The 23,987-nt window shown below is 49.4% G+C and overlaps 1 protein-coding gene across 2 annotated transcripts; it reads left to right on the forward strand.

The window, feature by feature from the left end:
* The first annotated feature begins 111 nt into the window (after positions 1-111).
* FOXA2 (forkhead box A2) lies at positions 112-4,457 on the forward strand. Of its 2 annotated transcripts, XM_030825836.1 has the most exons (3): positions 112-327; positions 1,346-1,415; positions 2,456-4,457. In XM_030825836.1, exons 2-3 carry the CDS (start codon positions 1,347-1,349, stop codon positions 3,758-3,760), a joined length of 1,374 nt encoding a protein of 457 aa, XP_030681696.1. In that variant the 5' UTR covers positions 112-327; position 1,346; the 3' UTR covers positions 3,761-4,457. The 2 variants fall into 2 exon arrangements, with proteins under 2 accessions (XP_030681696.1, XP_030681695.1); XM_030825835.1 differs by lacking the exon at positions 112-327 and having other exon boundaries at positions 1,140-1,415.
* The last annotated feature ends 19,530 nt before the right edge of the window (positions 4,458-23,987 follow it).

Genomic DNA, 23,987 nt, shown 5'->3' on the forward strand with positions numbered 1-23,987 from the left:
CTCCTCACCCCTCCCTCCCCACCTCCTGCCCTGTTTGTTTTAGTTACGAAATGCTGTGGGCACCTCGGTTGTGACTGAAAAGTAACCTTGAAACACGCCGGCCTGAATATCAGAGACAAATCTCAGACTCCCAACCGTCGGCCGCGGCTAGAGGGGCTGCTTGCGCCAGGCGCCTGCCGCCCCACTGCGGGTCGCTGGCGGCAGGGCTCTGAGGAGGCGAAGAGCCGAGGCGGCCAGACCGTGCGCCCCGCGAGTCTCCCGAGGCCGTTCCGGGTCTGAACTGTAACAGGGAGGGGCCTCTCAGGAGCAGCGGCGGGCAAGTTAAAGGTGTGTACATAGTTTTTCTAAATAGGACAGCGCTTTGCAAATTGGCTGTCATGGGCTTGCTATTTTGACAGAGAAAGAGCACTGAGAGCGAAGAAACCCGGCATAAATAAATCCGGCTTTCATAGGGATCTGCCGGGCACGGAGGCCGGACGCGCCCTCCGACAGGCGCACCGGGCGCCCGGCGCTATGGGACGGGGCGGGGGCTGGAGGCCGGAGCCACCCCCGAGGGTGGTCTCCTCCCAGGTCCCTCCTTCCTCAGGGGACTCGCCGTGGACCCGGGAGGAAAGGGGACTCGACCAGGGATCTCGCGTGCCCGATCGCCCGCCCGGCCCGCTCCCCTTGTCCGCCCAGGAGTGCCGGGCGCCGCGGCAGCGGGGCGGGCGGCAGGCGCTGAGGGGCAGGTGCGGAGCGCCGGCTGCGGCTCCCTCTCACCTAGGTGTGAGCTGATTATTCAAATGGGCTGCCCCGGGTCTGGGGATTGGAGGCCCGCGCCAGCGCGCCGCGCTATATCACCAGCCGCCCACGTCACTGCGGCACTTGTCCGCTCCGCGGTCCACACCTCCTCCTCCTCCACCACCTCCTCCTCCTCCTTCTTCCTCCTCCTCCTCCTCCACCACCTCCTCCTCCTCCTTCTTCCTCCTCCTCCTCCTCCCCACCCCCCAACCAGCCCCCGCGCCGCGCGCTTCCCGCCGCCTCGGGGCAGCTCGGCACTGCCAACCTCAGCCGCCACCCGGCAGCCCGTGAGCGCGGCGGCGGCGGGCGCTCCCTACCGCGGGGCGCTGGCCTGGGCCTCCTCCGCTCCTCGCCCCCCCCACCTCCCGCCCACTTCCAACTACCGCCTCCGGCCTGCCCAGGGAGAGAGAGAGAGTGGAGCCCAGGGAGAGGGAGCGCGAGAGAGGGAGGGAGGAGGGGACGGTGCCTTGGCTGACTTTTTTTAAAAGAGGGTGGGGGTGGGGGGTGATTGCTGGTCGTTTGTTGTGGCTGTTAAATTTTAAACTGCCATGCACTCGGCTTCCAGTATGCTGGGAGCGGTGAAGATGGAAGGGCACGAGCCGTCCGACTGGAGCAGCTACTATGCAGAGCCCGAGGTAAGCGCTCGTCTTTTCCAGGGGGAAGTGGAGCGGCGGCGCTCGCTCCTTCCCCAACCTCAGGACCGCTTCCCTCGCTGGCACCCCCTACCCCGCCCCACAACCCCAGCCTTTCTCGGCAGCCGCCTTTTCCGCCCTCCTTGGAATCAAATGGGTCTCTTTTTTATACGACACACTGTTAGCCTTGAGATAATATTAACTTTGTGATCAAATATTGACTTGCGGCGCCTCCAAATCCTCTTCGTGGCCGAGCCACGCACTATCCTAACAGAGTTATGTTTGGCAGCGCGCGGCTGGGGAGGGGTGGGAGGTCGGCCGGCGAGGGGGTGGGGAGCTGAGGAGGAGAAGATGGGTAGGAGTTGGGGGCTGAAGTGGAGGCAGAGTCAAAGACTAGTGGACAAAGAGAAAGAAAGTTTGTGCCTGCAAAGCTCAGCTGCGTGTGGTTCAGGTCTCGGTTCCTTCCCTATTGCCCGGTTCAGTGCCTCCGGCCGCCCCCGCACTCCGCACAGGCACTGCCTTTCAGTTTCCCTGGGACGAGGGAGGGGCTCCCTGGAGGGAGATGGGACAGAGCGGGCCCGGGACAGTCTTCGCTGGAGGCAGCCCGAGGCGCCCCGTGCGGTGTCCCGCAGGTTGCTTGCTGCGACCGGAGGTGGCGTCCGGGGACTTCGGGCCTCGGCGCCAGCTCAGTATGCTGGTAGGATAGTTTGGGGAGACTCTGGGGTAGGGGAATGCATTTGGGGTGCTGGCTTGGGAGTACTCCATGGGACCCCTGTTCTAGAATCTGGGCGAGGTGGAGAAGGACTAGAAACGGGCCACATGCCCAAGCAGCAATCCGCTCGCCACCTTCCCAAGGGCGATCATCGATCATGACTGTCCCTGGATGAAACAGACTCGGAGTCCCGAGACTGGGCCACAGGGGAGGAAAGGGCTCCCCGGAGGCCTCCCCGGAGGTGGAGGCCTGGGCAGTGGGTGGGAGGTCTAGGCACCCTCCAGCCGCGGTGCTTAACGCTGTCGCCTCCCTCCCGGGGCTCTGTCCGCAGGGCTACTCCTCCGTGAGCAACATGAACGCCGGCCTGGGGATGAACGGCATGAACACGTACATGAGCATGTCGGCGGCCGCCATGGGCAGCGGCTCGGGCAACATGAGCGCGGGCTCCATGAACATGTCGTCGTACGTGGGCGCTGGCATGAGCCCGTCCCTGGCGGGCATGTCCCCCGGCGCGGGCGCCATGGCAGGCATGGGCGGCTCGGCAGGGGCGGCCGGCGTGGCGGGCATGGGGCCGCACTTGAGTCCCAGCCTGAGCCCGCTCGGGGGGCAGGCGGCCGGGGCCATGGGCGGCCTGGCCCCCTACGCCAACATGAACTCCATGAGCCCCATGTATGGGCAGGCGGGCCTGAGCCGCGCGCGCGACCCCAAGACCTACCGGCGCAGCTACACGCACGCAAAGCCGCCCTACTCGTACATCTCGCTCATCACCATGGCCATCCAGCAGAGCCCCAACAAGATGCTGACGCTGAGCGAGATCTACCAGTGGATCATGGACCTCTTCCCCTTCTACCGGCAGAACCAGCAGCGCTGGCAGAACTCCATCCGCCACTCGCTCTCCTTCAACGACTGCTTCCTGAAGGTGCCCCGCTCGCCCGACAAGCCCGGCAAGGGCTCCTTCTGGACCCTGCACCCCGACTCGGGCAACATGTTCGAGAACGGCTGCTACCTGCGCCGCCAGAAGCGCTTCAAGTGCGAGAAGCAGCTGGCGCTGAAGGAGGCCGCAGGCGCCGCGGGCGGCGGCAAGAAGGCGGCCGCCGGGGCCCAGGCCTCGCAGGCTCAACTTGGGGAGGCCGCCGGGCCGGCCTCCGAGACTCCGGCGGGCACCGAGTCGCCTCACTCGAGCGCCTCCCCGTGCCAGGAGCACAAGCGAGGGGGCCTGGGAGAGCTGAAGGGGACGCCGGCTGCGGCGCTCAGCCCCCCAGAGCCGGCGCCCTCTCCCGGGCAGCAGCAGCAGGCCGCGGCCCACCTGCTGGGCCCGCCCCACCACCCGGGCCTGCCGCCTGAGGCCCACCTGAAGCCGGAGCACCACTACGCCTTCAACCACCCGTTCTCCATCAACAACCTCATGTCCTCGGAGCAGCAGCACCACCACAGCCACCACCACCACCAGCCCCACAAAATGGACCTCAAGGCCTACGAACAGGTGATGCACTACCCCGGCTACGGTTCCCCCATGCCTGGCAGCTTGGCCATGGGCCCGGTCACGAACAAAACGGGCCTGGACGCCTCGCCCCTGGCCGCAGATACCTCCTACTACCAGGGGGTGTACTCCCGGCCCATTATGAACTCCTCTTAAGAAGACGACGGCTTCAGGCCCGGCTAACTCTGGCAGCCCGGATCCAGGATAAGTGAGAGAGCAAGTGGGGGTCGAGACTTTGGGGAGACGGTGTTGCAGAGACGCAAGGGAGAAGAAATCCATAACACCCCCACCCCAACACCCCCAAGACAGCAGTCTCCCTTCACCCGATGCAGCCCTTCCGTCCCAAACAGAGGGCCACACAAATACCCCACGTTCTATATAAGGAGGAAAACGGGAAAGAATATAAAGTCAAAAAAAAAAAAAAAAAAAGCCTCCGGTTTCCACTACTGTGTAGACTCCTGCTTCTTCAAGCACCTGCAGATTCTGATTTTTTTGTTGTTGTTGTTCTCCTCCATTGCTGTTGCTGCAGGGAAGTCTTACTTTAAAAAAAAAAAAAAAAACTTTTGTGAGTGACTCGGTGTAAAACCATGTAGTTTTAACAGAACCAGAGGGTTGTACTATTGTTTAAAAACAGGAAAAAAATAATAATGTAAGGGTCTGTTGTAAATGACCAAGAAAAAGAAAAAAAAAAAAAGCATTCCCAATCTTGACACGGTGAAATCCAGGTCTCGGGTCTGATTAATTTATGGTTTCTGCGTGCTTTATTTATGGCTTATAAATGTGTATTCTGGCTGCAAGGGCCAGAGTTCCACAAATCTATATTAAAGTGTTATACCCGGTTTTATCCCTTGAATCTTTTCTTCCAGATTTTTCTTTTCTTTACTTGGCTTAAAAAATATACAGGCTTGGAAATTATTTCAAGAAGGAGGGAGGGATACCCTGACTGGTGGCAGGTTGTATTTTATTTTGGCCCAGGGAGTGTTGCTGTTTTCTCAACATTTTATTATTCAAATTTTCAGACATACCAAAATTGAATGAATTTTACAGTAGGCACACAGGGACCTGCTCCCGAGATTTTGCAATTAACATTTCATTATATTTGCTTTATCACATACTTGTCCATCTATCTTCACCTCCATTGGTCAATCCATCTTATTTATTTAAATCCACTTCAAATTTGCAGATACCAGTACACATCCCCCTAAACACTAAAGCAAGCACATTATTAAATGGAACTCATGTGGTTTATGGTTACTTTTTGAATTTGGGGGTTAACTTTACACACAATGAAATACACAGATCCCAGGCAGACCATTCCAGCAGGTTTATTTTTAAAGCCAGTAGAAGATCACTCTCCACATATCACAGTTTTCCACCTTGGCTCTTTGAATGTGCCCTGTTGTTGTGGTCTCTTGGGCCGCACAGCTTGCTTATCTTGGGGGAAGCCTGGATTTCACATGTTTTTGCTGTACTTCTGTTCTTGGGCCTCCCTTCAGGTCAAATGAGCCTGGATCAAACTTGCAAATTTGTGTTACAGCACTTTGCCTGTTCACCACTGTGAACAGTGGTGGAATTGGGACTCTGCCTGGATCTTCCAGCCTCCTCTGTATACAGGCGCCACCCTTTCCCACTCTTCTCCCTGGAGCAGGTATTGTGCACAACCATGGCAGAACTTGCTAACCCAGAAAGACCTTGCTAACCCAGAAATGGCGAGACACTTGGTGTAGGGAAACATTTAGAAGACCTTCTCCTGGAATTGGTTTGAAAGGATAAATTAGGGTAATAATCCAAGTCTGTTTTTTAAAAATAGGGTATATTTGGGAGTGAGGAGGAGGTAAGGGGTGTCTGGCCAATCGACCATGATAGCAGTGGAGATGCCACTGTCGGCAAATTTGCTCCCCATCTCCCTCCAAAACTCAAGGCCCTTGCAAATCTTCTTGTAAGTTAGGTAAGGTTGGCAATCCAGGTTTGCAGGGCCCAGGGGATATGCAGGTATTTTGTGAGCTTTCAAGGACTCTAAAAGTATAACGAAAAAACCCAGAGTGAATTCTTATACACCATGCTCCCTCTGCCCCCAGACGACTCTCTGGCCTAAAAGGACGGCCAACGGCAGTGAAAACCAAGGCCGAGAGCGCAAAGGGGAGTCTGCTGTTGGTTTTGCCCAGGACATCTGCTGGTTGGGCAAGGGCAGGATCAGTGTCGTCGCGGGTCCGGCAGACTTGGGAACCACTCCCGCGAGCAGTTAGCTTGCGGTGGATAAAAACACTCTGGAGGCTAGGACTTTTTGCCTCAGGTTTCTAAGCTCAGGCTCCTTTTTTCAAGATTAGACCTTTGGGCTTCTTGACCATCCTAACCTGGAGTGTTCCAGCTACGCCCCAGACCTGGAGACTGCCTTTGCGTGCTACCTTGCTGGGGTCTCTGCCACCCCATCCCCCACCCCGCCGCCATCCCCAACAAGCCTGGCCTTCCCACCCGCTTGAGGGGGTTTGGCATCGCCTCCGCCTCCCCCCTACCACTGCCCCCCTCCCGCCTCCAAATCCCTTTCTTAACATGCCACATTGTCCCGAAGAACACAAGGAAGAGAAATTGGGGAGGGGGGGATCCGGAGGCCACAGCCAGCAATCAGGCCGTCGCTCCTCCTAGCAAGGACACACACGTCGTGAGCCCGGCCTGAAATGTGTTTCATTATCACATAAAAGGCTCCCGTGGCGAAGGAGCCGAGAGGCAGGGCCGGGGGCCGAGTGGGGGACAATGGAGGCTGAAAGCGCTGCCCTAACCTGCTATGTTTCGTATGGCACGCCCATTGTGCGAGGGTCGTTTTAAACTACTTAGCGCACCCCCCTTCACTGATCCCGGCCGATAAGATATAGTTCTGTCCGAATACATAAAAAGGATGTCGGGGAGCAGGCGCTTTCGGAGGCTTTTCTGTGCTTCTTGTGTCTTTCACGCCCCCCTCCCGCTTAAATCCCTCCCCTAGCCCGGGTTCCGAGCTTACGAGCTCACAAATAGCCTCTGCGCGCTTTCCCCAACTCTACGCATTGTGGGGTGCAGAGGCTCTCCCCCCTCCTTTTTTTCCTTTTTTCCCCACGCCTTCTGCGCGCCGGTTTAAGCAACCATGATCTGTGAATAAACAAAGTCTGTAAACAACCGAAAAAAACATTCTAGATCCGAATTCCAGGAGGGTAAACTTTCCATGCCACGTCACACTTCAGCAAATTTGCACAGATATTATATTGCCTCCCCCCTCCTTTATTATTCTTTTTTTTTTTTTTTTGCCAGGATCCCATTGTACTTAACTGAATTTTATAACGCTGATCGATATCTTGGTAAAATATTCATTTTTAAACTAGCGGGCAGTGAAATCTTTGCTTTGTGTGCTAAAGTCAACAGTCGCTTGGTTTGAGCTCAAATAAATGCGGGGATGCCTCGGCTCGGAGCAGTCGGCCTCCTCCCTCCGCGCGCTGGACGCTCCGCCGCCCGCCCGCCCGCCGGCCTGCCGGCCGCCGCAGGTAGGGAGCGCGCCCACCCGGGTGCCGCGCCCGGCTCCCCTCCTCAGCGTCCGCACCCCACTCCTGTCCGCGCACCGCCCCTCCCCCAGCCAGTCCTTCTCCCTTCCAGGGCTCAGACGCCCGGGCGGACTTGGCTGGTGGTAAGCTCAGCCAACGGAGACTCAAGGGGTTGGGTTTTTTTTGCAGGGGGTTCGGAAAGTGCATGACTTGGAAGGATGAGGGGTCGTAGAGTTGCAAACTCAGACGGCTTAGGCTCTGAGCTCAGTTAGAGGAGTTTGGTAGGTCCCCGAGGAAGCCACACAGGCTCCTCGAGCGGCTCGGATCTGGGGACTCGATCTGAGAGCAGCGTGTTTCCGGAGAACAGTGGAGGGTGGGGTGTGGGGAACCCCCTTGGCCTCAGAATCTAGTGTGGGAGTCAGCAGAAAACGATGTGCGTGGTACATGGGAGTTTGAAGAGGCTGAGACCAGAGCGTGGTGACGCCCTCCCCTTGGCGCGCAGGGGTTCGAGTCCAGTCTCAACTCTTTCTCGGACACAGGCAGGCCGAGGAGACGGTGGCGGTCGGCATCAAGCAGCAGCAGGGGAGGGGCCGCGCCTTTCTAAGAGGCGAATGAACCTTAGTTCTGGCTGCAGGAAGCGGCTGGTGGCCTTTGCGCACAGCCGTGCTTGGCGGCAGGCAGGTTGGGGAGCCTCTGGGGTTACGAGCTGGGTCCAGGAGAGAAAGTCAGAAAGCAGATGCAGGGCCATTTATCATCCCATTCTCCCTGCAACCCAGTCGCCGATTTCCCCCGTTCCACGGGCAGGAGCACGCTCGCGCGTGCCGGGCTTGCCCTCAGGGATTCCGGAGGACGCGAGTTTGTAGGACCCAACAGAACCAGCCACGTCTTTCCGCCGCCTGCGGAAAGGCGTGGACCTCGGAAAAACAGTAGTTCTGCTGCTGCCCCTTGAAACCTCAGGACTCTCGGTTTTCGAGAGCAGGGTATGATAAAGTTGTATTTCCCCAGGTGTCTACCAGCGGCCCCCATCCCCGCCCCCACGCCAGATCCACATTCTCCCTGGGGTCTTTACTTTAAATGCCTGGGTAGCAGGCACTGTGAGAGGCCCGTGCCTGGCTCGGTTACTTTGGGTCTTTGGTCTGACGCGACAGGGAACTGGCACATGGAAATTGCCCACCACCCCCGACCGGAAAGCTTTTCCCATCTGCACCGCAGTGACCAGACTTCGAACCCAAGTGGGCAGAAATCTGTTTCGTTGTTCAGCAGGGTCAGTGTTATGTAGTCACCTTCCTGTGTGGGGACCCTTGGTGGCCCCTCCTCTCCTTCCCTGGTGCCTTGGGCTGTGCGCCCGTGTCCACCTCACCCGAAGCCTGCTGCGGAGGGCGCCCGCCGCCCTCCGAGCCCCAGCTCGCCTCGTGTGGCTGGTTATCTTCGCTGAACATGATGGGACGCCTGCAGGACACACGGCAAGGCTAATCGTTTTTAAATAATTAATGCCTCCCGTTCCGCTGGTAATGCGCGGCGTCGAATCCGTCAATTACTTGTCATTAGACGGGTGTCGCCCCACGGCCTTCCCTGGGGCCTTTGATGGCCCGGGGTCCCCTCGCCCAGGCCACTCCACGACCTAGTTCAAAGGTGCCGTGCCTTTGAGAGCCGGGTACGGAGTAGCCGTGACCCTTAATTCAGTGCTAGTTTTGAAAGAAAGACCCTCGCTGAAGAGATGTAATCTTCCAAATGGCCAATTTAAACGCCCGATCTTTATCGCCCGCCTTCTCCCCAGCTTCATAAAGAGAAGCCGCTCCTCAATGCTTTGGAGGCCTTTTAATGTGGGAGTGGGGCGGGAAGAAGCAAGAGATAAGGCTCAATAGGGCATAGGAGGAGGCGTTAGCCCGAGCAGGTACCTGAAGTTACCTGGGGGCAACGCGTTTTCTTCGGGGCAGTGCATGCTTCTACACATCCGGGGGACTGGAGGTGGCCCTGGCTTGGAGGGAGGGGTGGCCGAGACGAGATCTGGAATGTGCAGACACCAGTTATGTTTCAAAAAAGCAGCAAGGCCTTTTCTGACTATGCACTTTCACCCTGCAAGAGAGGGCAGGAAAGGAAACATTTTCCTCCCAAACACGATGAACCTGGAGTTGCAAGCAGCTCGTTCTGGCTAATGTCGCAAAGTGGTGGGCATAAAGTCCTGCCATACAGAATAGACCACCTCCACCCCCACGCACACCCTAGTGCCATTAGCTCCAGTTTGTCGTCCCTGCTGTAGCAAAAGAACAAGGTTTCAGACCTGAAATCCTACTGGGTGGCGGACAGCATGGACACCAGCCCTGGAGGCAGCACCATGGCAACCAGGCCAGCCAGAGGTTGTCGAGTAAAACGTGAAACTGTAAAACATACAAACAGAAAAAAATAATCAATCCCCAAAGTTTGCAACTTGACTTAATTACACTTCTTGCTCTTTCCTTCCCCGGTCAAATGTTCTTTTTACAGTAAATAAAGACTCAAGGGTCTAGGGATCTTATCTTTATCTGTCCCCTTCTGAGCAAAAACAATGCACTGTATCTTCAACCTTCCTTAAATGCAAAGACATCTCCACTGTAGGCTTTATAGCTAACTTTAGATCAGAAATTTACTGTAGCCTCTATCCCCAGGACTGGCTTTCCTCTGAGAAGAGGTAAAAGGAGATGGGGGATGGAGAGACAAGATAGTGATACTCTATTTTAACAATGGATGGAAAAAGGATGAAGGCCTGTGACCCACACCCTACCCCCACCAGGGTCCTGGGCTGTTCTTTAGGTCTTCAGCTCCACACACGTGGCCTTTCTAGAGCAAACCACCCTGATTGGGATTTTCTGAAAAATTATTTTTTAATGAGAGGCACCGGATGTGGGCAGGATGTTACAGGCACCTCCAGAGACAAGCAAACAAAAATAGCGTAGAATGGATGAATGTCCTCAGCGGAGCTCAGCAGGGTCCCCAGCTCCTGGCAGGCCTCTTCTCCCTTTAACAAAACTCCCAGGGAGTTCCCTACCCTGCAGCACTCCAGGGGGTGCCGCGGAAGCCTAAATCCTGGGCCATCTTCCCCATTCTGTTCATAGCCTTCCTGCCCACTCTCTTATCCCTTTTCTCCTTTCTTCTCTAAAACAATCATGTGTGTCCCCAGTTGCCCCCTCCCGCTATTGTATTTGTTGATGACCTAACACGCTCCCACCAAAAGCCACACACAGAAAACCAACAACGTGGGATGGGAGGAGAGACCAATTATGACTGAGGCTAACAAGCAGGGAACACCCAAGTTGAGGCCGGCTGTCTCCTGGGAGACTGATGGAGGCTTATTTTACAAGCTGTAATTCCGTCGCAGTCCCTCTTGCTAGACTGGAGGTGATGCCTATTCTCCCCTCCCCCTCAGTCCCTGCACCCTTGGGGCCTAGTCCAGATCGTTTGTATCCTCTGCAGAAGAAGCTGCCACCTTGTGCTAAAGTACCACTCATGAAAAGGTAGAGAGGACAGGGAGTTTTCACAAGCATACCTTCACAACAGTGTGCTTATTTTTTACGTTAGCTGCTGTTTGTCTGAGCTCTGAGCTCACTGCCAACATTCACATGGACTGGTCAGATGTCATTGTCACCACTTCCCCCGCCCCCCGCAGGTTCACATTAAAAAGCATTGACTTACTTGTCCTCAATCTCTCTCTAAAGAAAGGGTGATATTTCACTGTTAGATAACACAACTGATAGCTGGGAGTGCTAAAAGAAGCAACAAATTAAGTTACATTCATTCATGCAAAGCTAGAGGTCTCACTTCCCACCAGGGCAAGTGCCTGGGGTTTAACCCTCTCTTGTTAATCAGAGGCAGCAATATTCCCAGCAGTGTCACGAGACGATGATGGCAATACTATACTTTCTTGACTTAAACATCATTAAATTTATTGAGAGAGAGTATTTCAGACTCACAAACGTATGTGTAAGGGAAAAATACTGGCGGGTAATGCAGCATTATAACTTTGTAATGAGAATTGTTTGCTGTTTTTTAGTTCTACTTGCTTATGTGGTTCAATCTCTGCTTCTTTAAATGGTTGGGTCCTAGTTTATTTTTTAATAAGTAAATCAGCCTTCCCATTGTTTCATTTATTTGAAAATAATAAGACACAGGTCCAAAAATAAGCAGGGATGTTTTTGAACTAGGGTTGGTAATGATCTGAGCAAATGCATGTGAATTTTGATTTGGTATTTAATGAAAAATATAATCTCAATTTATTATTCCTTCTATTTTTATAAAGCAGAAGTAATTATATATTGAATTTTGTTGGGAAATTGTTGCTTACTGAAAGGAAAGCATATATATAATTCCTAACTTGAATTCATGAATGTTAAAAGTGCTTTATTTGAAAACATAAAACAATCTTTGGAAGTATTTGGAAGAGAGGGCTTGGAAGGCACTAAGGCCTGAGGTAGATAGCTGGATAATCAAAAAGGACAGATGATGATTAGATGACGTTTTCTGTGAAGGAACAGGGTGAGGTTCCAGGGCAGGAGCTGGGTTATAGAGAGCTTCATATGGAAGTCACAAGCATCTTTAGCAAAAACATCAGGATGTCAACATGTACGCCCTTCAGTATAAAATATACAGCTCTGCTCAAGCTTTTTGATTGCTTTACCTCCACAAACCCATTTTAAGTTTCAAATAAAGGAGATCAATTTCACTATATATTTTTCATTTGTTCTGTGATTCTGAGCTACATTAATCGGGGCAGTTAACACACAGAAAGAAGTTGTAACTTCAGCAAATCTATCCCCTGCTAGCTGAGAAAATCCTCTCTCTAGAAAAGAGAGACTTTTTCTTCAGAAAAGTTAGTAAATTTCTTGGCAGAAATTTTGTTTTACTATTTTAGTGTTTTCAGTGGCCTTCATGCCCCCATCCATGTCCTGCCCTCTCTTATTTTGAATGGAAACTCTAGTCAGTCCAATCACCATTGAGTGGGGTTCTCCTAGGTGCCAGGAACCATGCAAGGTGTTTTCCTGAATAGGATCTCTTTTTAAGCTTCCCACGTCCTGCTGGTGGAAATCATAATTTACAGGTAATGGTCTTGGGGCTGAGAGAAGTTAGGTAACTTGCTCCAATTTCACAGCGCAGTTTTGAGCTGGAGTCTTTCAACTCATATTCCCTCAACTTATTCTGGCTTCCCAGGACTCTGGGACACAGAAAATTCCTATTTCAGTGAAGTAGGAGGCCAGCCTTCACCAGAACTCCAGAATCTGGAAAATGAGCAGGGACATCTGAAGTGTTAGGGGGAGGCTGGAAAGAAACTGGAAGATCTCAGAAGAGCCAGGCTTTGGTACTCCCTGGAAGGATGGCACAAACCCCGTGGACTGTCCTAGAAGAGACAAGGATGGGTGATGTCTGGGATCAGGCTAGATTCTCATGCTGTCTTCTGGGGTAACACAGTCAGAATTCTTATGTGGCCATGGTCCCTTGAAGTTGGGCAGAAGTTCATTCAGGCCTGGATCACGCTTTTCTGCCCACCGATGCTTCCAGGGCCAGCTAGCCAGTGCTGGAAAGGGGGAGGCAGCAAGCAGGCTCTTACATTGTGATCAGAAGGAGAAAATGCCAGAGAAGAGAGAAAATGTCAGGGGCAGAGACTAAGGGCTGACATATAAGTTTAAAACAATCCACGTAGCCAAATCATTTCTGAGCTACAGCCTGTCTGCCTTATTCCCTACCGAAGGATTCTGGGAGCAAGGTCTAGGAATGTCCTAAGAGGCTCTTGCCTCTGACCTCCCCCTGACCTGCACCTGGTGGCCTGACAACCCAGGTGACAGCATAGCTGGAATGCATACACCGCCCACAGCTGGTCCCCAGCACACCCTGGCCCCAGCCCCCATGGCAAGCCTCCCCCTCCCACCCCTCACATATATACCAATGCAGATCTCCGTAAATACCTGCCTCTGGGTTTTGCCTCTGAATAGGATGCCGGCCTAGGCGCATCAGCCTGCAGCCCTCAGGGAGGGAGGATGCTGCCCAGCACCCAGTAGGCCTGTCGACTAGAAGAGCGCCACTCCAGCAGAGTGCATCTGAGTGTGCATGTGAACAGTGGCTAACCTTGTGCCAGGCTCTGGGGACACAGAGTGGAAATGAGCACTAGCCCTCCTCAAATCAGGGCTCAGGCTTGGCTTGGAGGTCTCCTTTACTTTTCAATATCCGGGAAGCTAAGTTCCCTGGCCTGTCCATTTTCAGTGGTGTGAGATTCCCTGCAGACTTAGCATCTTCCATTTCGGCATTTCAGAGACAGGCAGACAATTGGATTCTAAGGCCAGCTCCTCACGTGTTGGCATGTGGATGGCCAACACTTGGAAGTGAACAGAGTTCTAGATAAAATTGTATTCTCACTCCAAACTGGATAACTTAGTGTTAGACTAAGGTGGGGGCACAAGAATGACACAATTACTCACAATCAGATTGTGTGCTGAGCCTTGTAAAGACGGCCAGAGCAGAGGAGAATGTCAATTTTGGGGGCTGTTTATGGGGGCGAGACAGTGGGGGAAGCAGTAGCCAATCTATATTTTGTCCTCTTTCCATTTTAATTACCACCTCCCCCAATCAGCAGAGTTTACCAATTAAAGGCCAATCTCTCTTGATTTCTTTGCTTCAAAGGACATTTCGATTCACCCAGGCAGACAATTAAATCCCCCTCGTGCCTCTCCCTTCCCAGAGCTCAGGAACAAATGCATCCCTATCTCTTCCCAGCATCGAGCAGTGGGAAGGAGTTGATCTCAGGTGCTCACCTGCAGTTATCAGAATGCCAGACTCATTTAGGGAGCTCAACTCTGGAAGCTGAGGCGATCCTTTCATTGATTGTGGCAAGCGCGGTTTAGATTTCGCCCTTGCTCAGTAAACAACTAAAAGTAACTGCATGATTTCTCCCTTGCATTCCACAATCTCTCTCCTCCTTCCCTCCCTCCCTTCTCTCTCTCACACACCACATGACACACACACACACACATCCTTTCCCTTTCTCAGGCCCAGGCCTCTGGGCTCCTGGTCATCATGAAAGAACAGGCGATCACTATCCCTGTATAACACCGTTAGCTAAGTGCCTCCCCATTCCCAGCTGCTGGATGTTTTGCAGGGGTTGGGGTGGGTTCTGTGACTTCTTCCCAGGACTCATGACTCTCCCAAGGTGCTTACCCTCCCAAGTTCCCAAGCCCCCAACCGTGCCACATCTGGAAGTCCCCACCTGTCTAGAATGCTTTCCAGAGACTTTCCCGACCATTCCTCCCTTGCCTCCCTTCCCCCACCCCAGCCCCTCTCCCTGTTTCTTGCTGCAGCTCAGACCCAGTTCAATGAAGTTGAGGGTGGAGGACAGATTCTGTCTGAGGTGCAGCAGCTCTGCTTCTGGCTGAGGTAGCCATGTCTCAATAAAGATCTGTTTTGGGGGTGAAAGCGAATTAAAATGGCAAACTCGCTCAGTGATGATCAAACTTCTAAGGTCTTTAACAAGATCTCCATTCACTCCTCAATTACTAATAGAAAAAGGGAAAGATGTACTCTATTGTCCACCATTTGCATTCTCTGAATAGATTGTGTGTTACAATTAGCCCTCCTCATTAGCTCCGTCTCTAAGAATGGGTTTGCTGTGCAGCAATTGTGAGGAGCGTGCGTACTCTGCCATCTATTTGTGTAAAATAAAGTAGGCATAATTGCCAGCCTTCCAAAACAATAGAAAACCTTAGTACAAATCCTAACAATTATGATTTAAAATTTAATAATTCTTTTTTTAAAAGCCAAGTGATGAAGAATAGTTTTCTTGCAGACACTGGACAGTCAGCCTGCCACGAGTGTGTTTTTTAAAAAAATTAAGCGACTTTCTCTTTCAAAGTCTGTTGTCTTTCAAATGGAATTTTTTCTTGTTTGCCTAAATGCCTTTCACATGATAAAAGATATTTTTCAAATTAGATCACCTCAATTTAAAATACAGTTACCTATTATCAGCCAGCCTGGAGCATAAAGCATTTTAAGAAGTCTCACAGATCTATTTTATTTTTTAGGATTTAGAAGTTTCATGGATCCTTTTCATTTTTAAGGATTGTTAAAATAAAACAAACATTGTAATTTGTAAATTCTTAAGATTTGTGATAGCAATATTGCTCACAGTCTTGAATACTCCACATTAGTCAATAGCAAGCAGATAAATATATATATATATATTTCTAAATGAAGGGTTGCTCTGGAAATTAGACAGCCATTTTATTACATAAGGTATTCTTGGACAAACCAAAAAAAGTGTGTCCTCACCTTTTCCAGCACAGTTTTGTAAATGGAGTATAAAATATATTTGGAGTTTTGATAAATTTATTAGGTGCCAAGTATTTCTTTGCACAATGTCTGTCTAGTTTGTGTCCTGAGGGCAAAAAAATGTGTGATATTCTTGCATTACAGTTTTGTGGTGGCTGCTCACAGGCAGGTCACATCATCCTACTTTCATTGTCATTGGCAGTGCTATTTTGTTGAATATCTGTTTTGCTATGACTAACGCTTATTTCCCAATTTCACCTTGCATTTTCTTCTACATTTTATGTTTGATAAAATAGCTCAATAGTGGTAATTAAACCTCTCCTTAAAAGGTATATCTATATATTTTTCAATGCTTGTCTTTCTAGCAATGAAATCCACATTAAAGACATTTCTGGGAGACGAAAATTTCTTTGTTATTTTTGGATTGTTTAAAACTACTAACACAATATGGAAAAATAATGCCAGGTAAAAATAGAATTGCTTCTATATCAAATATGAATTTGTTTCCTTTACTGCCTTCCTTTTTGCAATGTCTGTGCAGGTCTTCCCACACCTTGGCTAGTTCAGTAGATATATTCAGTTTAGATATATTTTAGTTGGTCACCTCTGAAGCTCAGACAAATTGCCGGGCTAAGTTTTGAAAAATAATTTAGGAGAAACTTGCAGATATTTTGAGGACGCAGGGTGTAACCTCCCATGGCACCGAGACAAGCGACATACTGTTTGGTGCAAGGGGCGAAAAACACGACCTAACGGTGTTTACATGTGTATTCAGCCATGAAATTGAATATTATCAAAGTTGAAAAAATGCAAATCAAATTAAAACCAGAGAAAATTGTCTTTGGAATTACAGCGGCCTGGAGCCCCCAAGTGTTTGCTTGAATTGAATCATTTAGAAAAGAAAAAACATCTAAACTGCCCCCTCACTATTCTCGTCCGCCCCCACCCCAGGCACGAACCTTGTTCTTTAATTCTACCAGGAAATGTATCAAAGTTGAGGCATAAATAACTTGACCTAGGACAAATCACGTTGGAATATATATATATGTGTATATAAAAATTAAATGCCTCCCTCTATCTAGGTGTTCACAGAGTCGCACCTGCTTCCGAAATAAAGCAGCACTCCCTTTCCTCATTCCTGGGTGAGCCCCTAGCCGCCGGCTGGCGGGCTGGCTCGCGCTCCCAGAGAGTGGCCCGGGGACCTTCGGAGCAGCCTTCCTCGGGCTCAGGCTGCGAGAGCCGGAGCGGGTGCTCGGGCTCCGGGAAGGCGGCGGGTGCCCGGGTACCCGGGGCCAGGCAGCCGGGGCGGATCGGGCGCGCCGGGGTCGGCAGAGCAGCCGACCGAGCCCCCAGTCCCCGCGGGTCCGTGGGGCTGTCCCGGTTTGGCGAGCTCCGGCTGCCAAGATGCGCCAAACGCGGAACCCGGGTTGGCCCTCCGGGGGGTTCTCCTCGCCCCCTCCCAACGCTCACTTCGCTGACATAGAACTTCCAAAGGTCTTAGTGGAGGAGGCCACAAAAGGAAAATGCCTGCTAAATGTCACTGGGGGTCGGGGGAGAGATCGAAAAGAGCACGAGGCAGAGGGACGGTCATTCTTGCTTTTCCCCCACAAATTCTAGAAAGCGCAGGGAACCGATCCTAGGCAGCCACTCCCCACCGGACCCGGCCTATCCCACCCCAGTCGCCATGGGCTCTGTCAGCTGTTTTCCTCTCCCACCCTCCCCAACGCTCTCCCCCCTGCGGGAACACTGGCGAGTCCGGGGTTTCTCCTGCAGGTGCCAAGGTCGGCCCCGTCCGGGTGAGCCCGCTGGGCACCGCGCAGAGAAGGGCCGGGCGAACAGGCAGACAGCCTTGGGTCAAGACTGGGAGCGCGAGCCCGCTGCGGTGGGAGCCGGACCCAGGCAGCCACGCCCACCAGTCTTAGTCGGGGACACCAGAGGGGGCTAGAATGGGGGGCGGGACGCTGGTGACACCGGCGGTGGCTAGGATGTGCTGGCACGGCCCTGGAGACACCTTCATCTCATTTAGTGACCTCACGATTTTCTTTTCGCTCCCCCAGCCTGCACTTTCTTCTCTTCGAACACTCGTCCACCCTGCTCCAGCCCGAGCTGCACCTTCTCCGACCCGGTATCTCAAAAGGAGCTCGAACTCCTTTTCCTCTGGGGAGGAGAAAGAGTGGGCGGCCTCCGCGTCATTCTGTTTCCCTTCCTCCTCCTCAGTCCTGATAGAATCCAAGGGCTGCCCTTGTTCCAGAAACATAGTAACTGCATTCCAGCTGACTCCGATGGGGGCGAGCGGCGGAGTAGTGGAAGCCCATTTTTATTTGAAACCTGTCCCTATATTTTCCTTCCCAGGAACCCCTGGATAAAGACCAGCTTAACCATGGCTGAGAAAACAGACCCAGGCTTCCCAGGGCGGTTAACCTGCCGGCCTCTGGGCAGAGACTGTAAGTTGGGGTCGTGTTTGGGAGACTCGGGACCCTATTTCCAAGGAGAAATGTGGGGGACATGTTTATGTTTGTTGTTTTCAAAATCAAGCAAAGGAAACAACAGCCAATTAAAATGAAATATTGTTATTCCCCTCGCACTTCGTCAGTGATTTGCCCCCAGGGATTCACAATTTTCCCAAGCCTGTTAACGGGTGACAATGAGTGAGTGTCTCCCGTAATTTAATTTTCCTGTCACACTAAATAGAGCTACATTGTAAACCTTAGATCTACTCTTACTGATAGGATCGCCTTGTTTTGCCATTTGCACCATAAAGACCCCCAAAAGGGACACTGTATTGTGACCTCTACTCTTGAATTATTCAAGAACTTAATGACATTTTCCATTTTAAAAAGGGAACTAATTGCCATTGATGCAAAGCATGTGACATTCTCCGGGTACCCAGTATGAGAATGTAACCATCTGTATGTGCATAGAAGGCTGAAGAAGGCGGGTACAAACAGGAAAAACACATACAATCCTAACGAGTTCAAAATGGACACTGGAATCAAGCGTAGGGTTTAATTTCACCCCAAACCATGACACATAGCTCCACAAAATTCCCTTCATCAGACCTAAAGTCTGCATAAAACCTTACATCAATTCAGGCTCGTTTTGGGGGACATGACATGACTTTTTAGCTAGGACTGGAACATTAAAAATTTTGAAAGCCAGTATGCCTTTATAAATGTAAAATTACTTTGATGTCAAGCAAACTATCTAATAATTTGCTTCCCTTCTTTTGTGGCTCTTTAAAATTATTTATTTACTCAAAAAGGACAAGAAAACCCCATAAATTGGGATGGAACCGCATCTCAATATTTGCTGTTTGAATCAGTCTTGAGTTTCTAGGAAATCCGTTATTGAAATTCTTCACTAACTAGAATTATCTCGCTTCAAATTACTTGGAAATGGATGCTTATCTTTTTTTTTTCCAAAGAAAAGACAAAACAAAAACAATAACCACAAAAAACTCCCAGTGTGTTTCCTACTCTTCTTTTACTTTTTCTTGGAGGAAAGCAAAGGGAGAGAAATGGACTTCACCAGTGTTCTTTGGCTTCATCAATTCACAGGTCAGTGTGCAGAGATTCTGGGATGCTGTTCCTGGTTTATCTGAGTCAGTCCACTTTTAAAGTGCGAGCGGCATTAGGAGGTTGGGAGCAAAGCACTTTCTTGTGCTGGGCTGCAGATGCTTCTTTTGAACTTTGAGTGATGCTTGGGACAAGGAATGGTCATTTCTGCAGGGAACAGACAGCTCCTTTTAGAAGGACGCTCTCATAAACTACCCCCTCCCCCCAGGCTTCATTGAGAACTAAGTATCCTTTCTGTGTTTGGCTGTGAATCCACATCTCTGTCGTGTAGAATTTCTGGAAAAGGAAAATAAAATACATTTGAACAACTAACTCGACTTTTATAAACCCCACGTTATGTCAACATGTTTGACACAACTGGTGCTGGTGCAGCCGGAAGTTGTACAAAACAGAATGCCTGACACTCCCTCTGTTGAAGTGTATCAAATGCTATTTTAAAGGGAATTGCCATAATACTGTTATTACCCCAGTTATGTAATAGAGCAACTGTTTTCGTATTTCTCTAAAACAAACCTGTTTCCCTCCCTGGTATCATGTGCTTTTGAAATCTGTAACATGGTAGGAGACATGCAGTCAGGATATATAGTTCCCATTGTTAAATAATGAAGACATATTTAAGAAATATATTTGAGACATTTTCAAGTCAAGAAAAACAGAGATATGTATGAGAGGAGTGGCCAGCCACCTTCTTGCATGTCCCCTGTGATAAAAGCAATGCTTTATTAGTCAAATGTTAATTTAGTTTTAGAGATTTTTCACTTAGTTTTCTGCATTTAAAACATTTTATAACAATTTGAGATAGACTGTAAGACAATAAATGATAAGCGTCTCTCATAGCATTCTCTAGTTTATAATCCAGGAATTTTTTCACAGTGACGGTATATTTTCAAAATGAAATTTTAATTCACTGTTCAAGTTGCCATCATGGATAAATGACAGTCATGTTTCTTTTGATTTTAAAAAACAACTATCTTGATCAGGGACCACTTGAAGGACACGTTAAGTACTGTGGAGATCGCGGTGTCCTTAGGGCAGAGCAAAGTCCTCTTCTGGCCCCATTCCGAGACCTCATCCTCTGCTGAATGGATATCTGTGTTGGTAATCCAGAACACCATGAGGAGGGATTTTATCGTCACTGAGCTCCAGTGAATGCTTCTAGAAGAGTTGCAAGAGATTCTGATTGAGTATTATGTTTCACCCAATTCCTGTTCCCCCTCTTTACCTCCAATATAAAAACAACTTTGGAAAGCATTCCTATTTGGCCTTTGTAAAAGGGTAAATGAAATACCTATGTCATTTTAGTTCACCTGTAAAATGTGTTTCTCATTTCTTGATCAAGCCTGGTGTGAAGGGACACATTGGACTTTAAATTGTTTTATACCCTTCATCTATTTTTTTTAAAGATCTGAACTGTTGACGTACAGTTTTTAAAATGCTAGAGCTAGCAAAAGTTGACAACTTTCCATCTGATTGTATTTATTGAAACATGTGCATCTACGTATATTTACTGGACTTCTTACTGTCCATTTTTCTTCCCCTAGGAAATGGCATCAAGATAGTTCAACTAAGACATGGTCATTAAAAATATTATAATAATACCTTTTTGAAGCACTCAATTTCTCCTGTTTACTAAATATTTATTTCATCAACATAGGCTGCGTTCCACTGTGTCAGGATTCTGCATGTGCGTGGAGCACTGTTCCAGCCTGAGAAGATGGTTCTGAGGCCACTTAGCAAGACATTTTCCAGCATAAGCAGGTTTCTCTGTGGAAATATGACACCCTGTTCTGGTGTGTTGTCTTTCCTCAGGGAACTTAAGGGGTACAAAGTTCCTGAAAATGTTCTTTATGCTGGTTGAAGCTCTTATGTCACTGTACTGATTCCCTACGATGCAGATTTGAATCACAGAGTAATTAAAATATGGATCAAATAAGGCTGGGGTTCACCAAGGCTGAAAGCTGTAGCCATTCAAGGCATAATTTCTGTCATGAAAATATAGGACCTTTTCAAAACATGCCTTCAGGATGGTGTTCCCTTTTCAAACAAAAATCTAATGACTGTATAACTCTGCTTGACCACATTTTACACTTTCTCTAGATTTGCTTATTTACAGCTACTGGAACAAAAAGATGAGATGAATAAAGCACACTGATTGTCCTAAGAGTCTTCTGTGACTAAAAGCACATGAGCTTCTCCCCAGGCTGAGCTTTGACCCTCCCAAGTATTTCCCCAAAGGCCATGACACTGCATCAGATTGCTCCTGGACGCTTTCCTCAGAGTTTTCAACAAATATAAACTGAGGAATGGAACACAGCACCAGATTTGCTAAGCAAGAGGCAAGGGTCCCAGTCCAAAGGGGTGCTGTGTGTGAATACAGAGCCCAGGAGAAGGGAAGGAGGTGCATGAACATCGGGAATTGCAAAATCTTGCTGAACCAATAGACCAACAGCCATTAACATTTGTCAATGCAAAGATCCTAAAATATACAAGTGTGGAGTTGTCCTGCCATAAGAACTGAAGCTGTGACAATCACACTGCCATGGTAGATATTTAAGCTCCCCTGAGATTTCTGAATCTAACAATGAAGTAGCTAATTTTTGGGAATCTCTTTCTATGACCAGAAAATACTCACAAACTCAGAGTGATTGTTTGGGGTGAAAGATGGTCCCATGCCTTGTGGGCCTCTCTTTGCTAACTATACAACGTTGGAAATGAACCCCTCCCTTACAGGAAGGTGAACAGCAACCGAAGTGAGCCCATCCTGGGAGGGCAGTGTGGGTGTACTTTCCTCAAAGAGCCCTGAACACAACAGGGCACACAAACAGCCACAGCACCCTCAACAATGCCCCGCCATCTGCCCACCAGGGCACACAGATTCACACAGATTCAGTGACACATTCCAAAAAAAGGGAATTAGGGAGGACCCATGGCATGGCCAATGTGGAGAGAAATTTACTACTCTTAGCAGTGCCATTGCTAGTTATTGGAGCAAAGAAGGGCATACAAGGAATGGAACACAACCTGTTTAAAGTAATAAATGTCAACCCTAAAGTGCATGGAAACATCCCTCCTTCCCTTTTGAGGACTGTGTGCTTCACAAGCTGGGCATTTGCTGCATGGGGTTTTCTAATATAATGTGAATTTTCAATGTGCTTTGTCTCTGCAGAGTGGCTTTAAAAAGCCCTTGAAGTCCTCAGCTTTAAGTCCATGCTAATAGGGGAAGTCTTTTTTTTTTGGAGATGGGGAGCTTTGGTTGGGAGAAACATTGACCCAGACTGCACTCTGGGTAAACTAGGGCAAAAGACCTGATATCATCTGCAGGGTACTTATTAACCACTGTTCATTTGCAGGATCAATATTTCCAGCAAAGGAGTCAACACTCAAGATACACTGCTACGTCTCACTTTTTCCTTGACACAACAGTTTATTTTATAAATGCATCTGCTGGAGAAGAAAAGGCAGTACCAAGGATTGTGTCTTTTATCTCCAGGATATGCAAAGCGCATTTATTTTCAGCTTTTATCTCTGGAATTGTATGTTGATCCCATACATATAGATTGATTTTGTTCAGGTAGATAATGAAAAGTCAAGTGGAAAATTACACAATGGCATTCACGATCCTAGTCTTATATCGGTATATAAATTGGTTTATTATTTCATTCTATTAAAGAGGCTTTTTTTTTGGTACCAGGAAAACTTCAAAATGCATTGTGTTGTCAGCCTCACTGAATTTTCTTTTGGAGGAGGAGGTGGGGAGGGGAAGCCAAAGCCCCGATTTCTCCTGCTCCTTTTGCTAATTGTATTGGCTAAATGAGCTTTCACAGAGGGGGGTCCTGGCTGCTTTTTGCTCTCCCCCAGCCCACTTGTAGGTTGCACACAGGGCTTCTATCACTCTTTCTGGGTCAGAACAAAGATATCTACCGTGCACACCCTGTGACATAAGTGGATATTTATTTCATCCCGGGCAATTCTAAATTTTGTCATGATGACTGAAAGAGGCAATCCCCTCCTGAGCATTAAGAGGCCAGGGGTGAGAGGGTGGCAGCATAGAAAAGCCACCACCCAGAGACAGCTTGGAGCCACAATCCTAGAGGAAATATTAATAAACATCTTTTGGACATTTGGTAGCCCGTGGAGCTTGCTCCAGCTTAAAGCAATTAATTCAGGACACTGACATAAACTCTCCAGATCTTTGACAGCTTGGAGCCGAAATAAAAATGCTAGTTCTCCGGGGAAGAGAAGAGGATGGCTAGCCCTTTTCTGGACTGTTTGCTTATAGGCCCAGAGAGCAACCTTCCTTGCAGAATGAAATGCAAGGGCACAAACAATGTACCAGGGAGAGAATAGAAGATGGGAATGAACAGTTTGAACTATTTGCTCAGCAGAAGGGCACCACAATGCTGGGGTAGTGGTTTTCCCATGCGTCCACTGTCCCTTCTTTGGGATCTTTTGTTGTCCCCTGTCTCTTTTGGCCAGATAAGAGCACAGCTGCAGCATTGCAGCTAACAAGTAAGGCCGTACTTGTCCCCCTAAATCTCGGGGTGCCTTTACTGTAACAAGTTATGCTCGGCTCTCTTTTCTTTCACAAGAGGATGGTGAGGGAGAGAATGGAAGAACAGAGGGGACGGACGTATAGGACACTGACACTGCCTACTATGTCTGATTTCTTCTTTCTTTCTTTCTTTCTTTCTTTCTTTCTTTCTTTCTTCTTTCTTTCTCCTTTCTTCTTTCTTTCTTTCTTTCTTTTTCTTTCCTTCCTTCCTTCCTTCCTTCCTTCCTTCCTTCCTTCCTTCCTTTCCTTCCTTCCTTTCTTTCTTTCTCTCTCTCTCTCTCTCTTTCTTTCTTTCTTTCTTTCTTTCCTTTCTTTCTGAGGACTTTCTTTCTTTCTTGCAAGCTGTGATCAGATGCAATCTTTGTGGGGCATTTAAATGGAAGGGTTCAGTGATGTGTATTGCTTGTCAAGCCAAAATGTTGCCTTTTGAGGGAAAGGGGGAGAGGTGTTCATCGAGTGCAGGT

This window comes from Nomascus leucogenys, chromosome 13 (genome assembly GCF_006542625.1).
Source record: "Nomascus leucogenys isolate Asia chromosome 13, Asia_NLE_v1, whole genome shotgun sequence".
Lineage (NCBI taxonomy): Eukaryota > Metazoa > Chordata > Mammalia > Primates > Hylobatidae > Nomascus > Nomascus leucogenys.